Source organism: Lacerta agilis, chromosome 1, assembly GCF_009819535.1.
Source record: "Lacerta agilis isolate rLacAgi1 chromosome 1, rLacAgi1.pri, whole genome shotgun sequence".
In the NCBI taxonomy this organism is placed as follows: Eukaryota; Metazoa; Chordata; class Lepidosauria; order Squamata; family Lacertidae; genus Lacerta; species Lacerta agilis.
In genome coordinates this window covers 54,957,019-54,980,411 of record NC_046312.1, presented here as the reverse complement: position 1 = coordinate 54,980,411, position 23,393 = coordinate 54,957,019, and the positions used below count along the sequence as shown (strand labels likewise).

General features: G+C 38.3%; 1 protein-coding gene across 1 annotated transcript in view; it reads left to right on the top strand.

Moving 5' to 3' along the window:
- The window catches only part of CD44 (CD44 molecule (Indian blood group)), a 66,796-nt gene extending 44,037 nt beyond the window's left edge, over window positions 1-22,759 (top strand). Inside the window, 10 exon segments of the mRNA XM_033149829.1 lie at window positions 4,942-5,115; window positions 6,801-6,989; window positions 14,355-14,534; window positions 16,253-16,321; window positions 16,324-16,395; window positions 17,900-18,085; window positions 18,993-19,094; window positions 20,256-20,334; window positions 21,748-21,806; window positions 21,809-22,759. Coding sequence (XP_033005720.1) covers window positions 4,942-5,115; window positions 6,801-6,989; window positions 14,355-14,534; window positions 16,253-16,321; window positions 16,324-16,395; window positions 17,900-18,085; window positions 18,993-19,094; window positions 20,256-20,334; window positions 21,748-21,806; window positions 21,809-21,954 — 1,256 coding nt within the window. The 3' untranslated portion in view covers window positions 21,955-22,759.
- Window positions 22,760-23,393: the final 634 nt, after the last annotated feature.

Genomic DNA, 23,393 nt, shown 5'->3' with positions numbered 1-23,393 from the left:
GTGGCCAATTAGCAATGGGAAACAAGAGAGACAGAAAATGGGCAAATGACTTTATGGGATCCAGTTCTCTTAGTGATCTTTTGAGGACAGCTTTGTGAGCAGTACTTTTTGGTCTGACACTTTGTCCTATTTTTCTCTTGTACAAGGTTTAAACAGAACCAACTCTAAAATCAGAAAAATAATAATATAGTCAATAAGGTGTTTTAAAAGGGCAACCCTTTGCATGCATGCACACATACAGAAAGGAATCCTTGTTCTTACCCTTCCCTGAGCTCACGGAAGGGCTTTTGATCCAGCGGTTGAGAGGAGGAAATGTATGCTGACCCCTTCCACAGTGCCCCTGAAAAGCAGCTCCAGAAACTTGGGGTACCTTCCAAAACACAGTATAAGCTATTGTGGGGGTGGATTGCAGGATGAAGAGTGAATTGGGAAAAATCTTTTGCCCTCCCTGTCCATTAGCAGAGGCACCTGCTGAATCAAAAGCCTCCTGTTAGCGTAAGTGCCCTGGTTGGATTCCACCCATTGTAAGCTCAAAAATACATAGGGTAAAACTTTGGTGGGTGGATGTGAGTAAGGACTTTGGGATTCACTAAAATGGCTTATAGATGCACCACAATTTAAATAAAGGGATCCAATACCCTCACTTAATTTTTCCTCCACTTTATTTTGCTTCCTTATTGGTTAATATTGTATTTGGCTTTATTTTATCAACGTCCTGCTCTTTTTCCATGCCCTAAGCTAACTTCTCTCTAGTGTATAAATAAACTCTTCCGATTTTGATAAATACTACAAGGTTTTCAATTCCTGTGGGAAGTCAATGCAAGAACTATAGGAACAGACACCTCATTCTTGAATTAAGCACCAAACACCTAACTGTTAAGCCCCTTTCTCCCTTCCTTTTATTAATCTTATTGTTGGCAGGCAAGTTGTTTATTCAGGAAGGTGTTGATGGATAGTAGCTTAGCTGGGAAATGTTGGCTTAACAAATAAAAAATATCATAACTCGTTCCTCTGTTGTCTGAACAGCTGTCAGCCCTCATCACAACTCACATGAGGAAATGTCCACCAGTATTGATTTTAAGGAGGTGCACCATTCCATTGAAGGAACTTGGGGTAAAAAAATTAACTGCTAACAATCGTTTTATAATTGTCTAGAATACAAACTTAATGGTAACATCAGAAGTAGTGTGTTGACTGTAGAAAACAGCCCCTAATTCTGTAAGGATTTTTCTATTCAATAAAGCCCCACTTAGTCAGAAATCTTTGGAACTGAATATGTAGTTCGGACTGAATATGCATGAATATTCATTTGGACTGAATATGTATCCTCTATTGCTACATGTATGTATTGCTGAGATCCCCTGCTCTTTTAATAGCTCCTCAAAGCATCCTAATATTGGGTTGCTTCGTGAATAACTTTATTTCTTCTTATCCATTGGTTGTTCTTAATGCCAGCTCCATTATTTGTGCTGACAGTGGGATGCATAAACTGAAAATTCTCTTGTGCTGTTTCTAACTTCTGTGAAACTGTCTCTTCTCTTATGGTAGCAAATTATACAGTAAGAACAGGCATAGGCAAACTTCAGCCCTCCAGATGTTTTAGAACTACAATTCCCATCATCTCTAGCTGACAGGACCAGAGGTCAGGGGTGATGGGAATTGTAGTCTCAAAATATCTGGAGGGACAGAGTTTGCCTATGCCTGAGTAAGAATATAGCATTTCCACTGAGATTCTTGTCAAATCACCCGTATTCAGATCTCCAACTTTTTCTCTAGTGAGATCCAAAGGATCTTGCAGTGCCTCCCAATACACCAATCCTGGTGTATTGAGCACCTTGTAAATGCTCTCTCTTCTCTTTATTATATAACTCACAATGCCTTGTGTGGTATTACAGTGATACAAGGCAACTGTAACCAATTCAACCATATTCTTGTCATGCACTGCGTCACAGACACTCTCACTGATTTGATGCCCACTGTACATTGTTGCACCGCCACCATTGGTTGTTTTATTTCCACTGAAGAAATCTATTACGCATTATTAATCTCTTACTCATTATTCATCTCTAACGAGGAGCTCTGAAAACACTACCACAAATAAGGAAGAAAAGGATAAGGATGGATAATACTTACTTTGGTGATTGGGAAATGGATAATGATATTAAAAGCTTACTGTAGGTTTACATAATCAAATCACTAGATAAGAGTTCTGAAGAACATGATGATGATGATGATGATGGTGGCGATGATGATGATGATGGTGGTGATGATGATGATGATCACAATGGAGAAGGGTCTGGGCACTTAAATCCTGAAACAGTTCTTGAATGGAACAGCAGTGGTGATAACGAACCTCGGCCATCAAAAACCAGTAAGCATGAATTCCTGTAATGTATGCACTGCGCTATAATGAAAGTCATTAGGTGTGTCTCAGTAAACGATGGGATTTGGGTGTATGTGTACATATTAAGCACTCTAGAAGTAATAAATGATAATCTATAAGGAATAGTTTGCACCATACATAATTCAGAAATACAACAGCATCGAATCCAAAATTAATTTATAATGTTATAATGCAATTCTGGATATAGTGGAAGATTACTGCTTAATAGACAACACAAAGCAAAGAAGGTTTAATTGAGTACCATGTATTATTTTACTCTGCCATTGCTTCTATGCATATCCTAAACTGGGAGCAGGACTTCGTGTTTGCATCTGATAATGGTACAATCCTATTGGCTTAGTCTGGAAATGGAAACTCGGGTGCATACTTACAAACAAGTCTCATTTTTATGTTTGAGTTCATTTACCTCTTCACATTGGAGTGCATATTATGAAACTACGCTTTCCTTGGTAAACATCCTTAAACTACTTTGGTTTCTTTTGCATTGGATTATCTCTATGATGGGGACATTGCAAAGTGTGCTGGTGCCTTCAGTTGTATTTGGAAAGGTACCATTCCTATCAATACATTTAATCTCTAGGCTCGCGACGTTTGTCATTCATGTTATTTGTGCATAGGTGGTCTTTGAGGTCAGATTTATTTTGCTATGGTGAGGTGGTGGTTGGTTTGTGGTGGTGGTAGAAGCTATTCTTTGGGTTTAGCAACAAGCATCAAGTTATATGTTAAATTAACATATGTTGTGCATATCTTCCTGGATTATTCTTTCTCTTAATTGTGGAAAATGCAATTTAGTGAAATCGGTCAAGCAGTTTGTAGTCATTTGTATCTATCAGAAGTGTAGTGGATCTCACTGCATTGTATGAATTTTGCTATAGTTCTTCCATAGTGAAGCAAAGCAAATCATAAGTCAAAGAGTGCATTTCAAAGGGAAAAAATTATGTGGATAAAAACTTTATTTTACTGTTTTCCAACATAATTTTATACAGTAGTTGGAAACTTATATTTTTGTGCCTTTAGTAACAGCATTACTTACTTACTATTTTTATTTAATAAAGCCATTGTTATCCCACACTTTTCACACTTTCCATCGCATTTAAGTCTGATTTTTAGGAGAAGCAGATTTGTTGCACAAGAGTGCCAGACCTGCTTTAATTGTATAAGCTGAGTTTGTTGGTACATGACTGAGCAGCACCCAGGAACAACGACAGTGTGGAAGTACCCTTACTTTTCTGTATCAAGTTGCTGTTCAAAGCACAGAACCAATCCCAGTTTTTGTTTTAATGGCAACCTTTGGTTATAAGTGGAAAGGTTAGTATGCATAGCACTTGATGGTAACAGAAGGGTTGAGTTTGGATTTTTGTAATGATCTCTGAAACTCATCAGTGGTCATGATTGCAATTTTCTTCAGCAGTAGTACAAAACTAGTGGCACTATTGTGCAATTGCCCACCTGTACTTAAAATAAATGCAGAATTTGTCTCTGCCACTCTGATGAAATCATCATCTAAAAACAAAAGTAAAATGTTAAGTTTCCAAAATTCTATTTTCCCAAGACATTTGTGGGCAATGATCCTGACATTTGCCCATTGATGTGGGTTTTCCAGAAGTGTTTGCATCAGAAAACTTTCTGATGACCTACATGGTTATCTAACCTAGCATATTTATTTTACTTGTGATTATGTAAACAGAACAAAACTGTTGAAACTTCCAAACTTTCCCAATATTACATTAGCAATTGGCAGCCATTCATTACCACTTCTGAAACAGAAACTAGAAAAATTCAGGTTTGGGGAAATTTTCTGTCCCATATCATGGATTTTGCTTGCAGATCTACTACTGTTGCAGCAATTTTCAGCCAGAGTGAACATTTGCAATGTAAAGAGGACATAACTGATTCATGGATGTTTATTTATTCAGTATTTGATGGCATTCAATGGACATGGCATTCAATGGACATGTGTGAACTGTCCATTGTAAAGTATTGGGTTTGATTTCAAATTGTTGTGCCTGCGATGGTGAATTTCAGAGGGCTCTCTCACACCTGTCAGTATCCACTTGATGCTAAAGACGAAATGACATGGATATGTGAGCTGTGCATTAAAAATAACTGTATAATATAGATGGCTTATGTTATACCCATGTGTTATACCAGGGGTCAGCAAACTTTTTCAGACCTTGTGGGGGCCCAGAATATATATTTTTAAAATAAATATGAACAAATTTATATGCCCCACAAATAACCCAGAGATGCATTTTAAATAAAAACACACATTCTACTCATGTAAAAACACCAGGCAGGCCCTACAAATAACCCAGAGATGCATTTTAAATAAAAAGACACATTCTACTCATGTAAATACACGCTGATTCCCAGACCATCCGCGGGCCACATTTAGAAGGCGATTGGGCCACATCCGGCCCCTGGGCCTTAGTTTGGGGACCCCTGTGTTATACCCATGAAATAAGACCAATGTTAATTGGTTGGTGGTAGTGTGGAATATAGCCAAATAAATATCAATTCAACTATTGTCACAACAGCTGTGGTCCCCACCAAAGATGTCAAGCATGATGACTCGGCCCATGATTCATTTCTGCATGGTGTACACTCTGAAAAAGACAGTGAAGTCAGATATTCTACAAATGGCACAAGGGAGGATGTGCTACCCCGAAATGTTCCTCTAGGTGATGATGAACATTATTCAACAGCTACTGGTATGACTACTAAAGCATGATCTTGACACCACCTCTTTCATGTCAGCATCAACTCTCACAGTATCAAAGTCTAGAAGTTAGTTAATAACTAGAATCACGGTGCAGTGCTACATCTGTAGTATATCTGCTACTACATCTGTAGATAATATGCTGTGATTACTTTAAAAAAAGAAAGCAGAGTCACATTTGAAGGAATTTCCCCCCCCCCCAGATGTGTTCGGTTAAATCTTAACAAAACCATGAAACCAAAAGCTCACGTGTTATTTGGCTTTGGCTGAGCAAGAGTGAGTCACAAATCCCAAATCTGAATTTATTTTAGACTCCAAAGTTCCCTGAAATTTGCAGAAGTTCCAAACCAACGTGTCATCCCTGTCTAACCATATCTTAAAGCAGTATTTTTGAAAGTGCTGTCGTATGTAACCACGTTGGCCTCAATTCAGTGCTACACAAAGGGAGCTTGGCAGTGCTAAAGTACACATAGATCAGACACTCAGCCAATAAAAGTAGGTATAGAAACATGATGAGATTGGCCCATACCCAATCAAGTTGCCACTGTATTTTTCAAGTAGCCAGTGCTTGTAGACTTCACAAAATTGGCTCAGATCAGTTCCTTATTTCGAAAGCTGGGAGCTAACATGAGCTCATTTTGTGAAGCTTCGCTTTGTTTTAAAGAAAAAGCTATTTAAACTGCTATACAGACACATGAAACAGATATCTTTTGAACCCAAGAGCATAGATTTGCCAACATTAGAGGACGATTGCAATATTATGGGATGAAAGATGAATAAATGGCACTTATACAAACACATACACAACTTGCATTGCAATTTTGGTTTATTAGCATTTTCTCTGGCAGATGGGGTCTACTTTGCTTTCCTATTCCATAGGGCTTTCTGTGGGCTTGGTGTTAATTCTCAAAATCTAAAGCATGTTCTCTTAGGCTGATCTCAGGCAGTCACCATAATGTTCAACACATTATGCTTCCTTCTGAATGCTAGGAAAAGGTTTGACTCTGAAGGAAAAATCTGGTGGTGTGGTGGTGGTACTTCAAGAAGCTTCTGACAGTTTCCTTGGATTTAAACAGCAGCACCTTTAGAACTGTATAAGGCTATGCTGAAACGGCTGAACTACATCTGGCTCAGAATGCCAGCCAAAATATTTTTTTCCCAAGCTGAATGTGTGAACCAACATCATCTATCGCAGCATTTGGCCTTAGTGCCTGGAACAAATGTCTAAACATATTCCAAAAAGTACAATTTCAAAGAAAAAGGAAGAAGATAAAGAAGACAAGAAAGAGAAAGTTTATGGACTTAAGATGGTGCTGTGATTTCAGATGGTAAAGAGCCTTGGCATCTATCAAAGACGTTTGATAGATCAGTTAAAGGTGCAAGCTGTAGTCACATCTTTTCTGCCTATAATACTGTTACACTCCTTTCCGCTATTCCTCCTGGTCTCTGGGGCACTGTCTGGAAAATCAGCAACTACTGATAATCGAGGTGATGACAATGGGTGGCTGTGAATTCAACAATACTTTCCAAAAAAATTATCTACTTTCCTCCTCCTTTCGCTTATGCACATAATTGAAAAAGCAAGCCATGTCTAGTTTAACGAGATAAAGTGAACAATCCGGATGGTTGTTCAGCAAGCATAACTCTGCAACTGATTCAAAAACATCATCATAACAGCTGGGTCCTCCAGTGATGATTTCTTCAAGCAGGAAGACTCAACTCAGAATCCACTAGATGGTGCTCTCTCTGGATTAGAAACTGAAGACACATTACCTACAACCACAACTTCAGATGTACCACATCCAGTGCTTGTTCCATCAAGTGAAAGAGAAAGAACTCTGGAGGAAGAATCTTCCCACCATACAGGTATCAGAACCAATAGTGAACTTTAGAATTAGATTTTCATTTGGATTGTTTGCTTTCATTTCCTGATCCAGGTTTCTGGACAAATGGTGTTTAACCTTACTTAAAAATAGAACTTTTAGTCACCGGGGGGTGGGGGGTGGGTGGGTCATGAGTGTCCTTTACTTATTCTTCCATATATTAGAGATGTGAGTTGCAAACTGTTGAGAATTTTGCTTTTCGCAGCCATTCTTTCCCATTATTTTTAAAACAAAATAGAAAATTCTTTCCAGTAGCACCTTAGAGACCAACTGAGTTTGTTCTTGGTATGAGCTTTCGTGTGCATGTGTGCACACATGCACACATGTGCATGCACACGAAAGCTCATACCAAGAACAAACTCAGTTGGTCTCTAAGGTGCTACTGGAAAGAATTTTCTATTTTGTTTTGACTATGGCAGACCAACAGGGCTACCCACCTGTAACTGGAACCATTATTTTTAGTTACATTTTTAAAAAGATAGGTATAATCTATTATCAGTGTCAAACGTACACCAAATATGTCATACAGATAAAATATATGTTTATACCATTTGCTAGTAAACCTATATAAATATCTAAAAGTAGACTGTACTGGGCTTGATGGGCCAGTGGTTTGACTGAATATTAAGGATGTGCCGTGTGTGAGGACACAGAGGTATAAATCAAGACCACTTTGCTAGTCGGTTATTCTGAAGTTATCTGTGTTTTATCCCTGTTGTGGCAATGCAGAAGCTGAGTTGTATTGGTTGCCAGACTTATTGCTACAGTATACAAATTGAAGAATCTGGATTTAAGCTGATGTAAGCCTACTGAACTCAGTGGAAGTAGCTGATTCTGTAAAAAGACTGAATTTTCATCCAAGCATTTTGGCCTAATTGGTTTGTGCATTAGTCATTCTACCCATTTCCACATAAAAAGAAAAATTATATAAAATGATAAAATTATACCTCTTCTTGCACTAACTAGTGATTAGCATACCATCTCAAACATAGGAAGCTGCCTTATACTGAGTCACGCCACTGCTCTATCTAGCTCAAGATGGACAGTCTACACTGACTAGCAGCAGCTCTACCAGGTTTCAGACAGTCTTTCCCAGTCTGCCACTGAGTCAAGCTTCTTCCCCATGGAAGGTTTGAACTATACTGATTCAAATTGTACCTTGTTGAGGTGAGAGTTCTGACAGGCAAATGGGGCTTCTCTATTAACTTCTGTGGCAAGTCTACATGCATAAATAAGGCTTCCATCCTATGGTGAAACAATTGGGGAAGCTTGTTTCCATTGGAGTTCACACACAGAACCTTCTGAGTCACTCACTATCTACTAAACACACGGAAATCCAAAATATTGAGTTACTGATTCCTGCATTATTTATCATTGCTACAATAGTTCTAGCCTTCAATGAAAGTGCTGAACATGAAGAATCACATCAAGATCAGTTATCAACAGTGGGAAAACCTGGGCGGAGAAGTGGTTCTGCCACAAACAGAACGATCCTTGGTGTCCTAGAAACACTTATTCCTCAAAGTGAGAAGGTTCATGAAAATGAATCTTCTCAGACAGGTACTGCCTGCAGGATATTAATGTAATCTTCCTATGTTCAGTTCTATTTCTCTTTTACGTCCACGAATAGGAAGGCTTTTATGTCTCAGCGAGAAGTCCAGCCTTTCTTAGAACTGTGGTCTGATGCTTCTCCATTTGGGGTGAAACATGGCTTCAGAAAGAGAAGCAATTTTTATTGTGGTAATTGCACAGGAGGAAAGCAGCAGCCCCTCCTATGTCATGGTTCTGATCCAGTTCAGCTGCCCCTTACATGGCAGCTACATTCACAGACCTGCATCTCACATATATTTTGGATTACTTACTGCCCTTTAAAGTAAATTCCTAGTATTCCAGTATTAGGGCACTAAGATAATCATGACAGTCTGACAAAACCTTCCATTAATAATGGATTGCTAGCATTCCCAATAATGGATTGCATTACCACCAGTCCATGGAGGCCCAACCTCCAAACGGCGCTATCCCTTCTGCAGGCTCCTATGCACATTTCTCTGTCCTGCTAGCTCAGTCAGTGTTAAGAATGGTGGACTTAGGTTCTTTTGCATCAGAGGCACCTAAGTTTTAAAAAGAGGTTTCAAAGGATTTAACTAAAATGAATTAACTGAAATATGAACTGGTTATTTTTTTATTGAAAAGTGCTTATACTAAAAGTGGTAACAGAGAATCTTGACTTAGTGACAGATAAACAGACCCCTAAAAGCACCCTTTTTCTTTGAGTGCCACCAGTGTAGTGGATTCATATTGAACTGCAAGATGCACGTACAATAGACAGTGGTTCTGCATATATTAAATTAACAAAATACTTTACCATAAAAGCAGATGATGGGATGAAAGTTGAGAATCCACTCAAGGCCCACCATCTCATGGCATATATCCTGAATGGTCCAATGAAGGAAGATACCCCACAAACTCATCTAGCAAAAGAGACACTATCTGAAATTATTCATCCAAGTGAAAATGAGCAAAAAAATGAATCCATTTATACAGGTATATCTCAGAAAAGTTCTATTCAGCCCCAATCATTATTATTTCTTACGAAGGGTGTAATTCTGACTCCTATGAAGTCAGCATGAATCAGGATTGCAGCCTTAACTACTGATATATCCTAAGAAAATTATTTAATTTACATAACATGAGCGTGATAGTGAAAATGTGGTATTGATTCAGTCATCATTGTAACAGTTGTGGTCTCCCCATGGGTGAGATTAACTGTGAAGACTGATAATCACAGTATGTTGATTAATGAGATCCATCCTGGTGGGAGCAATGAAAACAGATATCCTACAAAAACATCTAGAAATGGAATTATGCCTGGTCTCATTTCAAGCGTAAACAAGCATGAAGACGATTTGGAAATATCTCATTTGGGTACTAGGAAGAAAAAGAAAATTCTGCATTGTTAAACTTTTCTATACTTTTAAAATTCATTTAATAAATGTATACTCGCCTTTCAGAACAAATAAAAACCGTCCACAAGATGGCTGACAAATATGTTAAGATCAAACAATAATTTAAAAACAATTTAGAAAAATGCCAAACACAAGAAATAGTAGCAAGCTTGCATAGCACATCAGTAGATTTCTAAACAAAACAGAAACATTTTTGAAGTCTTCTTGGGTTGAAGTCTGCTTAAAGATGAAGCCATGCATACTTCTTTGGGGAAAGAATTTGAGAAATATGGCATGTTAGATTGGAGGTTATTGTTTCCCCAGATGGAATTTATTACTTTGACAATGCATATGGAGTTCAGTCTTAACCTAATAATAATGCTTAACCTAATATTTTAATTGACTTCACCTAAAATTCTGATAGTGCCCGTAAAGCTAGATAAGATGGGCCTTAAATAATTATGAGGAGACTGCTAACATAGGGTATTGTCTAACTAAATCAAGAGCTGACCCACTGAAATTATAATGGATTTAAATTATTCCAGTCCATTGATTTTAATGGGTCTACTCTTTATCAGGCTGCCATTTGGTATCATTCGTTGCCTTTAAAACAGATTCAGACATTATTATAACAGCTGTTGGAATGAACTACAAAGATTCCTCTCATGATTCACACATGTAGGCTAGTTTATATCCTCTGGGGCAGTGAAGGCAAATTTCTTGCAGCTAGAGAAAAAAACCAACCCACCTATTCTTGCCTTTTCTTTTTATAGTCTGGGTTACTTTAGTCTTCCATTGAGGTTGACTGAAGGCGTATGTTGACTTGATCTGGACAAGTATTTATAAATACTCCAGAGTCCAGCAAAATGAGTCCTATGGCAGAAAGATTTGCTTTCCCAGACAAGAGGCTTTAAAAGATTCATGAAGCAGAGATGGTTGTATATGATCTTGGCTGTGACAGTGACAATAAATACCTTGCAAATGCATGTTAAATTTAATTAGCCACCTAGAATCATTCCTCAGAGTAAAAAGAGAGTGAAAAGGAATTGCCACATACAGGTACAGACAATGATTCATTATCATTAAATCTTTTAGCTAAATTATAAATAGTAATTATTATTATTATTATTATTATTATTATTATTATTATTAATACCCCTGCCCCCCAATCTGGGCGGCTTCCAACAAAAGATTAAAAATACATTAAAACACCAGTCATTAAAAATGTCCCTAAACAAGGCTTCCTTCAGATGCCTTCTAAACGTCAGATAGTTGTTTATTTCATTGACTACCAAGAAGGCCCCGTGCCTGGTTCCCTGTAATTTTGCTTCTCACAGTGAGGGAACCGCCAGAAGGCCCTTGGCACTGGACCTCAGTGTCCGGGCAGAACGATGGGGGTGGAGATGCTCCTTCAGGTATACTGGGCCTGTTTTACATGTAGATTTTATAGCCATAGAATATACTTTAGATAGAGCTATAGTTTCTGTCTCATCTAAAATGGCTAAGGTGGTTACTAATTTCCACTTTCCATGTTAGGGCTAAGTAGAATTGGCACTTAATGAAGCACATATGAAAGCAGAGAATTCAAAACTGACCCAGCCATCTTTGTAACAGCAGTAGTCTCCAGTGATAGCACTGACTATGAAGATTCCGGTCGGGATACAATGTTGCACAGTGAACATTCTGGACAGGATAATGAAGAAAAACATCTCACAAACACATCTGGAAATCATTTGCTGCCTGGAATTCTTCATGCAGCTGAAAAGCGAGCATGAACATGAACATTCAGATACAGGTAATCTCTCTAGATAAGTTAGGAACTATCTCAAGCTATGTAAAGATGTAATCCTGACTCCATTTAAATAGGAAGCATGGCGTGATGAAAAAAGTATGCAAAATTTGTTTGCTGCTTTGCAGTCATTATATAGGTAGCTACTGTAAAACGATCTTGAGATTATCTCCTGCCTGAAATAACTCTTCCAAGTTGAAGCAGTCTTGAAATGGAAACATCTCCTTAGGTGTCTTCCCAGTATGGGAATTCTAATGGCTTTTAATTCTTCTGGTGTTGGATGAAAGGTACTTGAACTGTAAATCATAGTAGGTAAATGCCATCAGACTAAACGTAATTATACAGTCATGCTTAGGGTTGCAAATGTGATCCATGCGGGAGGCACGTTCGCAACCCGCAGCATTCGCAACCTGCAGCACTGCATCTGCATATGTATGTGATGTCATTTTGTGCTTATGCGCGAGCACTGAAACCCAGAAGTAACCCGTTCTGGTACTTCCAGGTTCAGCGCAGAGCACAACCTGAAAACACGCAACCTGCAGCGTTTGCAACCCGCGGTATGACTGTACTTTAAAAAACTTGATAGGATATTGATTCAATTCAACAAAACATAGCACTTAGTAAGAATTGATGAAAAGAACGATACCTATGTAACATTTGAAAAATATTCAAACCATCATTGCAACAGCTGTTGCCTCCAGTGATAATGGCAAGCAGGAAGACACCACAAAAAAACCACAGTGGCATGCAATGCATCCTGGGTGGGAAAGTGAAGATGAAGATACCACAAACACAACTATGGATGATATCCCACCTAGAATTATTATTTCAAGTGAAGGAAAGCATGGAAAGGAGACGCATCATACAGGTACCTCCCAGGAAATAGAACTTTAATAAATTTGCAGTTCTTTGTATTATTTTCAAATGTACCATATTGTCACCGTACCTCCATTTGAAGAGCTGTCCCGACTACTCTCATTCTCTCTGTCAGTTGATAATAAAGTTCCATTCATTTGCAATAAAATAATGTATTCACAACCCACTTAAAAGCAGAGTCCGTAATTACAGGAGATGACTCTCCATACTTAGCCTTTAAATCCAGGTATGTGTTTTTTATGAGTCACTGTTATACAGTGGCTATATAAATGCAGAAAGTACAGAATAAATTGCCATAGCTGTGATTTCCAGGGATGACAGTGACCCACTGCCTTAGCATCAGTCCCACAGATGAATGGAGTAATTTACTGGTGGAGTAGTAAAGGACAGGTAAAATACAAATAAATCTAGGGCTGAAGGGCTACTTGGCATTAGGCCTCCAAGTTACAATAACAAAACAAAACTGTACATGAATGTTTTTTTGTTAAACCAATCTGTTTGTTGAAATCTTTTGAAGGAAATTCTGCCATCAACATGCCATTTAGGGATGTTGATGGGCTAATGTATGCATTATTCAGGAAGAGTCAGAAGCCTCCCAATACATAACCATAGAATTATAGAGTTGGAGGGGACCCCCAAAGGCCATCTGGTCCAAGCCCCTGCATGCAGGAATCTCAACAAAAGTTCCACGGCAGTTGGCCAGTGAAGCAGAGTCCCTCACCTACTAAGGGAGTCCATTCCACTGTTGGGCTACTCTTATTGTCAGAAGGTTCTTCCTAATGTTTAGCTGGAATCTCCTTTCTTGTAACTTGAATCCATGTGCAGTAGAAGGCCAGGTAATGTGCCTCTCAGTAAACAATTTAATAATAGATTACATAAGCATTGAAATAAATAAATAAATGATTTAACTATATTGTGACAGCTGTGGTCTCCAATGGTGGTAGTGACCATGAAGATTCTTTTCAAGAAGCACATACTGGCCAGAACATGAACATAAACATCCTTCAAACACGTCAACAGATTATTTTGTACCTGGAATTATTTCTTCAGTTGAATACGTGCATGGAAATGAAACTTCACATATAGGTACAAGCAAGAAGAAGAAAATTCAGTTATCCTCTTTGTTACGTTCTAGATGAATTAGGCTGCTGTATTGAGCTAGATAACAGGTTGCAATTATAATCTCACTGAAATCAACTATAGAAATTCATTGGCATTAAACAAAACATGGAAGATGCTCGTGGGCACAGTGGTTTGTAATTGATATGAGAACTGGCTGTGCAATCATATTTAAACTTGATTCCAGCATCATTGCAACAGCAGTGGTCTATAGTTATGGTATAAGCCTTGAACATTCATATCTCATTCATGCACACAGTAAAGCTTTTAAATAGCAGTAAAATACACTGCAAATGTCTAGAGATAACTTGCTACTTAGTAGTATACCTCTATCAGAAAGTTAGAATAAAAAGAAAACATTTCATGTAACTCTAAAGAGGAAGTGTGCATTTTGTTTTGCTTCTGCTTTTTCATTCTGCTGATATATTCCAAATGAATTATATTCTTTTTGTGTCCTGGTTTGTAAGGAAACTAAATTTGCATTGAGAGCCACTAAAATGGTTATCCGTTAGCAATACTAATTTTAAACAATTTAATGTGATGCTAAGCAAATCATGTGGGATGTAGTTCTGCAAATGTTACAGAACACTTAACATTAACCCAACCATCATTATCATAGCTGTGGGTTCCGGTGATGATATCAAACATGAAGTTGCTACTCGTGATCCAACAGTACATGATATACATGATGAATTGGGTAGAGAAGATGATTATTCTACAAACAGCACGAAGGATGAAGTACCCACAGAAATTATTCCTCCAGCTGGAAACAGTAACATAGATAATTTCTATCATACAGGTAGTTGTGGCAGATCCATTCTTAATTATGTGGTGATTGGTGATGGTGTGGGAATCACATTGCTCACAACTGGATTCTTACTTTCAGTCAGTAAATATAGTTGAACATGTCAGGGGCACAAGAAATGTAATTGCATGTAAATATGAGTGAAGCTGAGAACATTGTGCAGTGAGTCATTGGGAGGGGAGTGGCTTGCAAAAGCCATCATTTTGTATTTTAACACGTCCAAACCCAAGTTCATCATTGATTCACCAAACAGCTGTCATACACACGATCATGAAGACTCACCTCAACAACCATTACCTCCCATTCATCAGCCAGGCTGGAATGCTGAAGAAATATATCCCACAATACTTCTAGAGATGGTATACTGATGGGAGTTGATTCAGATAGTGAAAGCAAACAAACAGGTATTGCACTGAATAATCTATTCATTTCATCACGATGAAATGAAGCACTGCTTTGAAACAAAGCATTTATCGTTCTTTAAATTTGTACCCTGCTTTTCCAACAAATGGAAATGTATTTAATGTCTAGATTTTCAGGTTGGAATTCTAATCTGGGAATATTATTTGTTCCTTTTAACATAAGGTAGCTGTTTTTCAGGCAATTTGAGAGGGACTGATTCTTTGGGATCGACGTCTCACACCTAGGAAATACTCTGATTTTAACTTTTGAATGTTAGATCTAGACTCTGGGAGCTGAAAATGCCCATGGGGATATTTTTAGGCAATGATACATGACAAGGACAAGTGATTTGTTCAAAATAGGATTAGGGCATAAATTATACTGGGGCATAGCCTTCTGAAAATTAGAATTAAAAGTCTTCTCACTAGAGGCAAGCTTGCTATTCCTTAATAATAATATAATAAGGAACAACTCCTGTTCTAGGAGTTGATTTTATGCAAACCCCATTTAAAGGAGATGCTCCTCCCATCAAATTTATATAGCAGGCTCCAGAAAAACCAGGCCTGGTTTTATCTATTATATAGATAATAGCATTCATTCCACGACACAAGATCTTGATAGTACCTGACCAGATATTTCTATGCTAATGGTTTGTTTTGTTCTCAAGCTAGTTTGTAGGGCATAATGTCCATTGGTTTTACTTTCTGATCATGTGTAGAGCTTGTAGAACATAAACAAACAAGATTTACACTGAGTCTCACATTTTAATTCTTTATATCTCATTCATTATGAATATTATTTGCATATGCCAATCACCCAGAGTCAAATAATGGTGTTGGCTGTGATGATCATTTAATTATGACATGATTTATAATAAAATTAGCCCAAGTTAAAACCTGTAGAAAAGTTGAAATGAGTGTGTGAGAAAGGTTGAGAGCAGAAGGTTGAAGAACATGGGCTCTCATCCACAACTGACAAGTACTTGGCTGTAGCTCATGAACAGTTTTCTCTTCCATTAAAAGTATATAACACAAATGTCATTGACAAGTTTATAAAATTTCCTGCATGCCTAATCAACCGTCAGTGTCAACTGGTGATGCCAGATGTTGGGTCCGAAAATAAAACAAAGGGGGGAGCCAGATCACTGTCAAAGTCTTTTGGAATTTCTGAATTGTAGCAAATCTGGCATCCCAGTATGTTGTTTGGATAGAAATATTCTGCTGGTAGAGTAAGAAATCAGTGGATCAGAGTGAAATGCAGTTAATAGTTTTGCCATTTTTACAATCTCAATTCATTTACCATTGCCATAGATGTGGCCAAAGAAGATTCAACCCCAGAACCAGTGAGGCAATGGGGTCACGAAGACAAATACACAACGCAACAGCAGATGTCTTAGTTCCTGGAATTGTTCCTCGAAGAGGAATAAGTCAAAAAAATAATACTGATCATACAGGTATCCAGTAGAATGGTGGTGGGATTCTTTTTAACCCTGTCTATCTTAGGTGAGATAATCTCATGTTGTTAATTTTGGTGTCTATTTTAAAACAGACACAGACAATTAAATTGCAGGTATCCTGATCTTATATAAGGTATGCCATTTGACAGGCCGAGGAACAGAAACTAAACTGTTACCTTGGCCAGGACCCTTATTGGTAAAAGGAATGTGTTGAAGTTGCTACTTGGGGACTGTACCATGTGAAGATCAACTCATAAAATAATGTCATAAAATCAGTTGTAAGTAGTTGAAGCCTAATGACGTTTCCATATCTTTGAACTTCAGTTTTGAAATTTCCCTGTCAAATTTCCCTACTTAATATTCTTTAATTGTGGCTTGGGAGCACATGTGATTGTGATAGCCATGACCATTTTGAAAGCCACCAAGATTGTGAGACGTACTTGTCTGTTGGCCAGGCACTGCTCGTTTACACAATGTAAACTTGTCGGAGGAGTATTGCATTCTGAGTTGTGATCAAATTGACTATTTCCCAACTATTCCTGTTACCCATGTTCTTTTTTTGCCCCGGGGTGTGTGTGTATGATATGTACAGGGGAATAATTTTCTAAAACAATTTAGGTAATGATTTCTCTGTTCCATTCTGCAAATATTTGCATTTATTGTTTGAATTATGTCATTTTGCTATCATGTGGAGCTAATGATCCTTCTCAAAATGTATCTATTATACTGTCTGTTGTTACATCTCCTACTTGAGAGCCTGGTGGTGTCTTTAAATATTGTCTTTATGTCAGTATTAATGCCAAGATGTAAGATTTGCAGGATGCTTGCTTAAAGATGGCAATGTGTTGAAGTTTTTGGTGTACTTTAGAGACTTGTTTCCTAGTATCAGTGGCTAGTGTTTCTTTTTAGGTATACAATTAGAGCATCTCTTAATATCTGTAGTGAGAACTGATATATTGATTATTCAGTTCACTTTGTTGTTCCTGGCATATGCTTGGGCTTTCCAAACTGCTAGTATGCTTTACATTTATTGAATATTTATCTCAGTAGAGATAAAAACCGGACTGAACTTGAGTCAGTGGGTTTGTTTATGTTTTGAAAAAAAGGAAGGAAACGGCAACACATTACTTCCCAAGCGTGGTGTGGGATAATGGGCTTGTTAGCAGAAGCAATGCATGAATTTTATTATTAGACAATACTGTAGTTCCATGTGTATGCACACTCTAATAGGGCATGTTTTGCCGAATGGTCCTCTGATACAATGCTGCTTTGATCTGAGCTGCTTCTGGCTGTTCCTCACTTGATTCTCTGTCCATTACTACTGGAAGGTTTCAAGAGCAGATCAGAACCATTGCAACCAATTTGTGCCTTCCCTGTTTTGCTCTTTTTAAACTTTCAATATAGTAGGAATTTTGTAAAACAAACAAAGAAAACGGTTTTAATTCTGCAAATTTAAAGGTTAATTGATAGTTAATAGTTAATTCAACCATCATTACAACAGCAGTAGTCTCAAAGGATGGAGCCAAAACTGAAGAATCAACACAAGATCCACAGTTACATGGATTGCATCCTGAATGGAGCACTGAAGATGAGCCTCTTGTAAATGGCACTCAAGATTATGTATTATCTGGAGTTTTTCCTGAAATTGACAGTGGTTCTGACAGACATCCATCATCTCCTACTGCCAGTAAGAGTAATAGATTCCAGGAACTTCAGCTAACCTTTACTTTTCCATACATCAAAATCCTGGGGAAATGTGGTGTGGAAACAAATAGCTTTTAGATGGAAATCTTACTGTGATTACATTCTGTTTATTTCATGGCTTCTTGCAAAGATGCATGATCAAACTGATTTTAATGAATGATTTTGCACTAGTAGAGGGAAGGTGCATGATCGTTTCTCAACAATCTTTCTGTCGCTCCAGTTTTGGAGATTAGTTGATTTTTATCCCTTTTCTCACTTATGGGAACTATTTTCAAATTAGTAACGGATTAATACAAATTTCTATAAGTATCACTACAAACAATTACACATTGCAATATTAGCTAATGTCTGTGGCATTTGCATGCATTTGATGAGTGTATGTGGTGTTCTGGAAAGGCAGTTTCACCCTGATTGCTACAGGGATACACGTCGCAGAAGAACTCAAAATACAGGGATAATGGATAAAATAAATATACCACTAGCTGGAACTTTAAAAGAAGAAAGCATTTTATCATGGTTTGGAAAACTGATTTTAATTTTCATAGAGTAATAGATCCCCCTTTTCCCTTTCCTTAGCATAGCCTGCCATTTTAAAAAAAAATATATTTACAAAAGGCTTTTTAAAATGGTTGGCAAACAAGGTGTGATATGGAGAAACCCAAATGAAAGCTCTGAGGAAACTATGGTTTATGTGGAGCTTAAGTACTGCTGTATCCTTGTCCTTTCCCATTCCCATGTCAAGGAATAGGGCCTTGTTATGAAACTCAACGCACCTGTGTTTCCTTTGACAACATCATGTATTTTTTATCTGTGAAAACTCAAGGGCTCCAGATTCATAACACAGCTCTGATGTTTTGTGAGTAATACATGTTTGTTTGTTTTTTATCTAGGTGTTAACCCAAATGACCCAAAGAAGGGGTCCGGAAGAGGGACACACATTGACCAGACAGGGGAATCACCAAAAAGCGAGCCACGAATGTCTATCATACCAGGTTGGTTTCTTTACTTTTCCCATTTATGTCTGTTATAAAGTCCTACTGGTTTGTGATTGCTCCTCTCACTGCCACCACTGGAAGTGGTGAGCCTCTAGATCAGTGGTTCCCAATATTCTGTTAACCTACCGGGTAAGCATCTCTAAAATCCTGATTGCCCCCCTATTCACATGGAGGAAGCCTAAAAGGCCATTAACTGTTAATAACTCATTCTCAAATTGCCCCCACAGCTGGGGAACCATAGCTCTAGATGCTTTGCATGTAGAAGTTCTTAGGTTAAATCACAGAGAAATTAAGTTAAAGTTCCATTGACGGTGAGTCTAGGGAAGACCGTCACCTTACATTTCAGGATCTTCTACCAGGCAGACAAGGAAAACACTGGGTTACATAGGCCACTAGATTCATTATAAAGTGGCTTATTTTTTCCCCATGTATTTGCAAGGTCAGTGGAGCAGGAAACAGGAGGAAAAGTCTCAGGAACTTAGTTATCAGTTCTTGGGGAGCCCAGGGGCAATTCGCTCTCAGTGGTCACCCTCAGTGTCATTGTTGCTAGTTGCCACTGCCATACAGAGCCCGTGAGGAAGCAGGAGGCAGCAGCTTCTATTGTTTCTTTTCAGCACCATTGTTGTTTGCTAACTCATCCTATCTGGGTCAGAGATGGGGAGTCCATGGGGCGGGGGGCAGGCACCTGGCTGAACCCACCTTTAAAAATAATATTGCAGCACCATGTTAGTTTTTCAAGTGTTTCCTTCATGCAGCCTTGTATGTGGATACACAGCCTTGTGGAGAAATCTTAGCGTAACGAAGGAGGAACCTGGAAACAACCAGCAGCCATTTTCTCAGTCACAGCAGTGCTGTGTACCAGCTGTTATGATCAGGTTTCTGTATGCTTCCCACTTCTCACAAAATGTTCTCCATACAGTTATTTTTGCCATTTATATGGGCATGCAGGGGAGGATAGAATATTGTGAGCCAGACCTGAGAGGAAACCTCACTCTGTTGCTTCATATGTTGAAAAAAAAACAATAAGCATGGGTCCTTTAAGGAAGTAAAGTGGGATTATTAATGATACTATGCCAACTACTGTGTCAACTCTCTATCCAGATGACTAGCCAGTAAAAGTTTCCATGTTTTTTTCCTCCCTTGAACTTCCACCCACAGATTGGCTTATTGTAGTTGCTTCTCTCTTGGCACTGGCATTGATACTTGGTGTTTGCATTGCTGTGAACAGTCGAAGGAGGTAAGGAATGGCTTTTGTAAATTTCCACTGGTTAGTGCCAGAACTTTCTTTTAGTCTTGTTGCTGGGAAATTCCAAGATCTGACATCTTTAAATAATACAAAGGAGAAAGCAGCTCCTTCTTTCAAGAGATGTCCATTGAAAAGCACACATCAAGGCACACAGTAGTGCATTTATACAAAAGTGTGGCTGGTAAATATTTAAATAAGTAAGTAATGAAGGAACTTCTTTGTGCATCTAAATATCTTTTAACCTTGCAACTGTAATAGCTAGTAATCTGCAAGTTTAAATTTTTCTTGTTTTTATAGTGGATGTGTGGATAGAAAGATGGATAGATAGATGATAGATATAGATTGATGAGATAGATGATAGATAGATAGATGAAAGAAAGAAAGAAAGAGGTTGTCAACTATGTATTTTTAGTATGATTTTTTTTCTTTTACATGAAATTGCACTGTATAAGTATTTTTCTAAAGGATACTCAGTCCTGCATGTGAGCATCCCATAGGCATCTAGTTGGCCACTGTGAGAGCAGGCAGGCAAGTGGCATAGGAGGTTGGCATAGGAGGGATGGAGCTCTCCTTTCATCCTATGCAACCAGCATAGAAACCAAGTGGACTGCCAAAGAAAGGAAGCCCTCTCTTTTGGGCCCAGCATAAAACTGCAGTAGGTTAGAGGAGAGATGGAGCTCCTTCTCCTCCTTCCAGCCCTCAGAACGATAGTAAAAATAGCAGGCTTGTAACTTTTGTGGGCTTCTTTGCAATGCAGCAAACACCCGCCTGCCTGTAACTGTAGATGATTCTATAGTATTAACCCATTTTGAGTCATGATCGGACAGCCCTCCACTGACTGTGGCCTGAGAATCACTACCTTGGCTGCAATCTGCATTCCAGTCCTATCAAAGTCACATTTGTTCATTTTAAAAAAAATCTTATCTAAAACACAGAATGTACTTTTCAGCAGAATTTCCCACTAGTTTGTAAGTTGATGCATGGATCTAAGTGTGGACATAAGCGTTTACTAATTAATGATAGTCTCTGACCTTTCATAGCTGCTGTTTTCCAGAAAACATATTAATTTCTTAATTTTCTCCCATTGTCTTGAAAGAAGCAGACAAGCACAGACCAACCATGATCAAATGCAGATAACATTTCCTTTAAAATGGCTCAGTCTGGAAGCTATAAATCAAGATGGCATCCTAATTGAAAACATAGCTTTTCTTCAAATATCACAAGATTAAATACTACATGCATACTTGCAGGTTTCCCATGGGCATCTTGTTGGCCAAAGTGAGGGCAGGATGCTGGACTTTTTATGTTTTAAAGCTTTGATTAACCCCAGATAGAATTGGTGAGTTTTACTTCACTTTTTATGTGATTGTGTGCTTTGACATCCTGTTTTTCCCTTTCCATTAGATGTGGGCAGAAGCAAAAACTTATTATCAACAATGGCAAAGGAGGCATAGATGAGAAAAAAAGGGTGGATTGAATGGAGAAGCCAGTAGATCTCGGGAAATGGTTCATTTGGTGCATGATGAGAAGCCAGAAAACCAAACAGATGAATTCCAGGCAATAGATGAAACACAGAACCAACAAGAAGTGGCCTTGAAGAGTGGCGTGTAAGAGCTGCGCCAATCCAATTTCAAAAGAGGTGAAGAAACAAACAAACAAACAAAATGCACGGAACTGGGACTAGAACTCACAAATGCAATGAGCTACTGATGTCTTTGAAGCATAATTAAGCATACATTTTCTTCTTTCTCTATTTTTAATGGTCAGGTACAAGATAAAAATGTCATGTTTCCTCTGCTTAATTTTGCCCGGTTCAGATTGGCGACCACCACGTTACCAACATCACCCGTCTCCCAATTGTGGTCTACTGTTTGATAAGGCAGAATACCAACTTCAACCTATTTCCCCTAACTTGTGCAGCTTTCCCCTCATTATATCGTAATGGAGTCACCAGGATCTCTAGCCAGTGCCTTTATGACATTAAGGTACTGAGCATAACCTTGAGGCCTAGAATGTCAATATTAATTGCAATGGGAGACTTCGGAACAGAATTCTTATTTGTCACTTAGCCCTGAAGGATTTGTCAACTTTTTGAATCTCACTCACTTCTTGATATTTGGAATTGTGTGCTGAAGTAATTGAATACAGAAAGACAAATTTGTCCAAAAATTCCAGGAATGTCCAATAACAATTTTTAATAGGGTGGAAAGGCGAGTAAGAATAAAATTGATTTTATAGCAAATAAATTTTTATTCTCTATAATCTAAATAATCTGTGATGTTGTTTTTGCATTTCAAAGTTGCATATCTATTGCATGGTTCATAGTTGGAATATTTGTTGAAAGTATTAATTCATCTCCATTCGACTACACCACATTTAGATATAATGGATGTACAACAGTAGATTTTCTATGGGATCCTTTGTATGTTTCCAATGAATTGGGGGGCTGAATCAAAACCCTCCTTCCTATATGTCTGGGCGTTGTGTCTACTTCAAACAACTGTTTCCTTTTTGGAGTTCCATGCATGGCTGCTAGCCTAATGTCAGAAACAGCACATGTAATTCCTAGTAAGATGGTGGGGTGGGGTGGTGGCACTCACAAGTTGTATCACAGCTACTTACTAGGAAGAAGGGGAAGCTGGTGCAGTGCAAACACACTAGCAGAGGTACCAGATTGGCTCTGCTGGTGCATTTGCACCACACTTAACACTCCTTCCCTGTAAGCAGCAGCAATGTGGCTGATCAGAGATCAGGTGAGTGCCATTGCTGCAGCACACTGTCTGCTACTGGTAGCTCCAAGAACCATTCAGAGGTCCAAGACCCACACAGGCACAGCATTCCTTTACATACACATTTCCCATCATAGCTGGCCGTGCGTGGGCAATAAGTTGCCTTTGTGCATAGCAACACTATGGTGGTAGTTTACTCTGCTGAGAATATGTTCCTTTTTTTGAAACTAGCATGTACACAGTCCATTTGTATCACATTAGCTGTATCATATTTGCAACATGATGTTGGAGAAGGATTTTAACCTTTCATTCAGACACTTC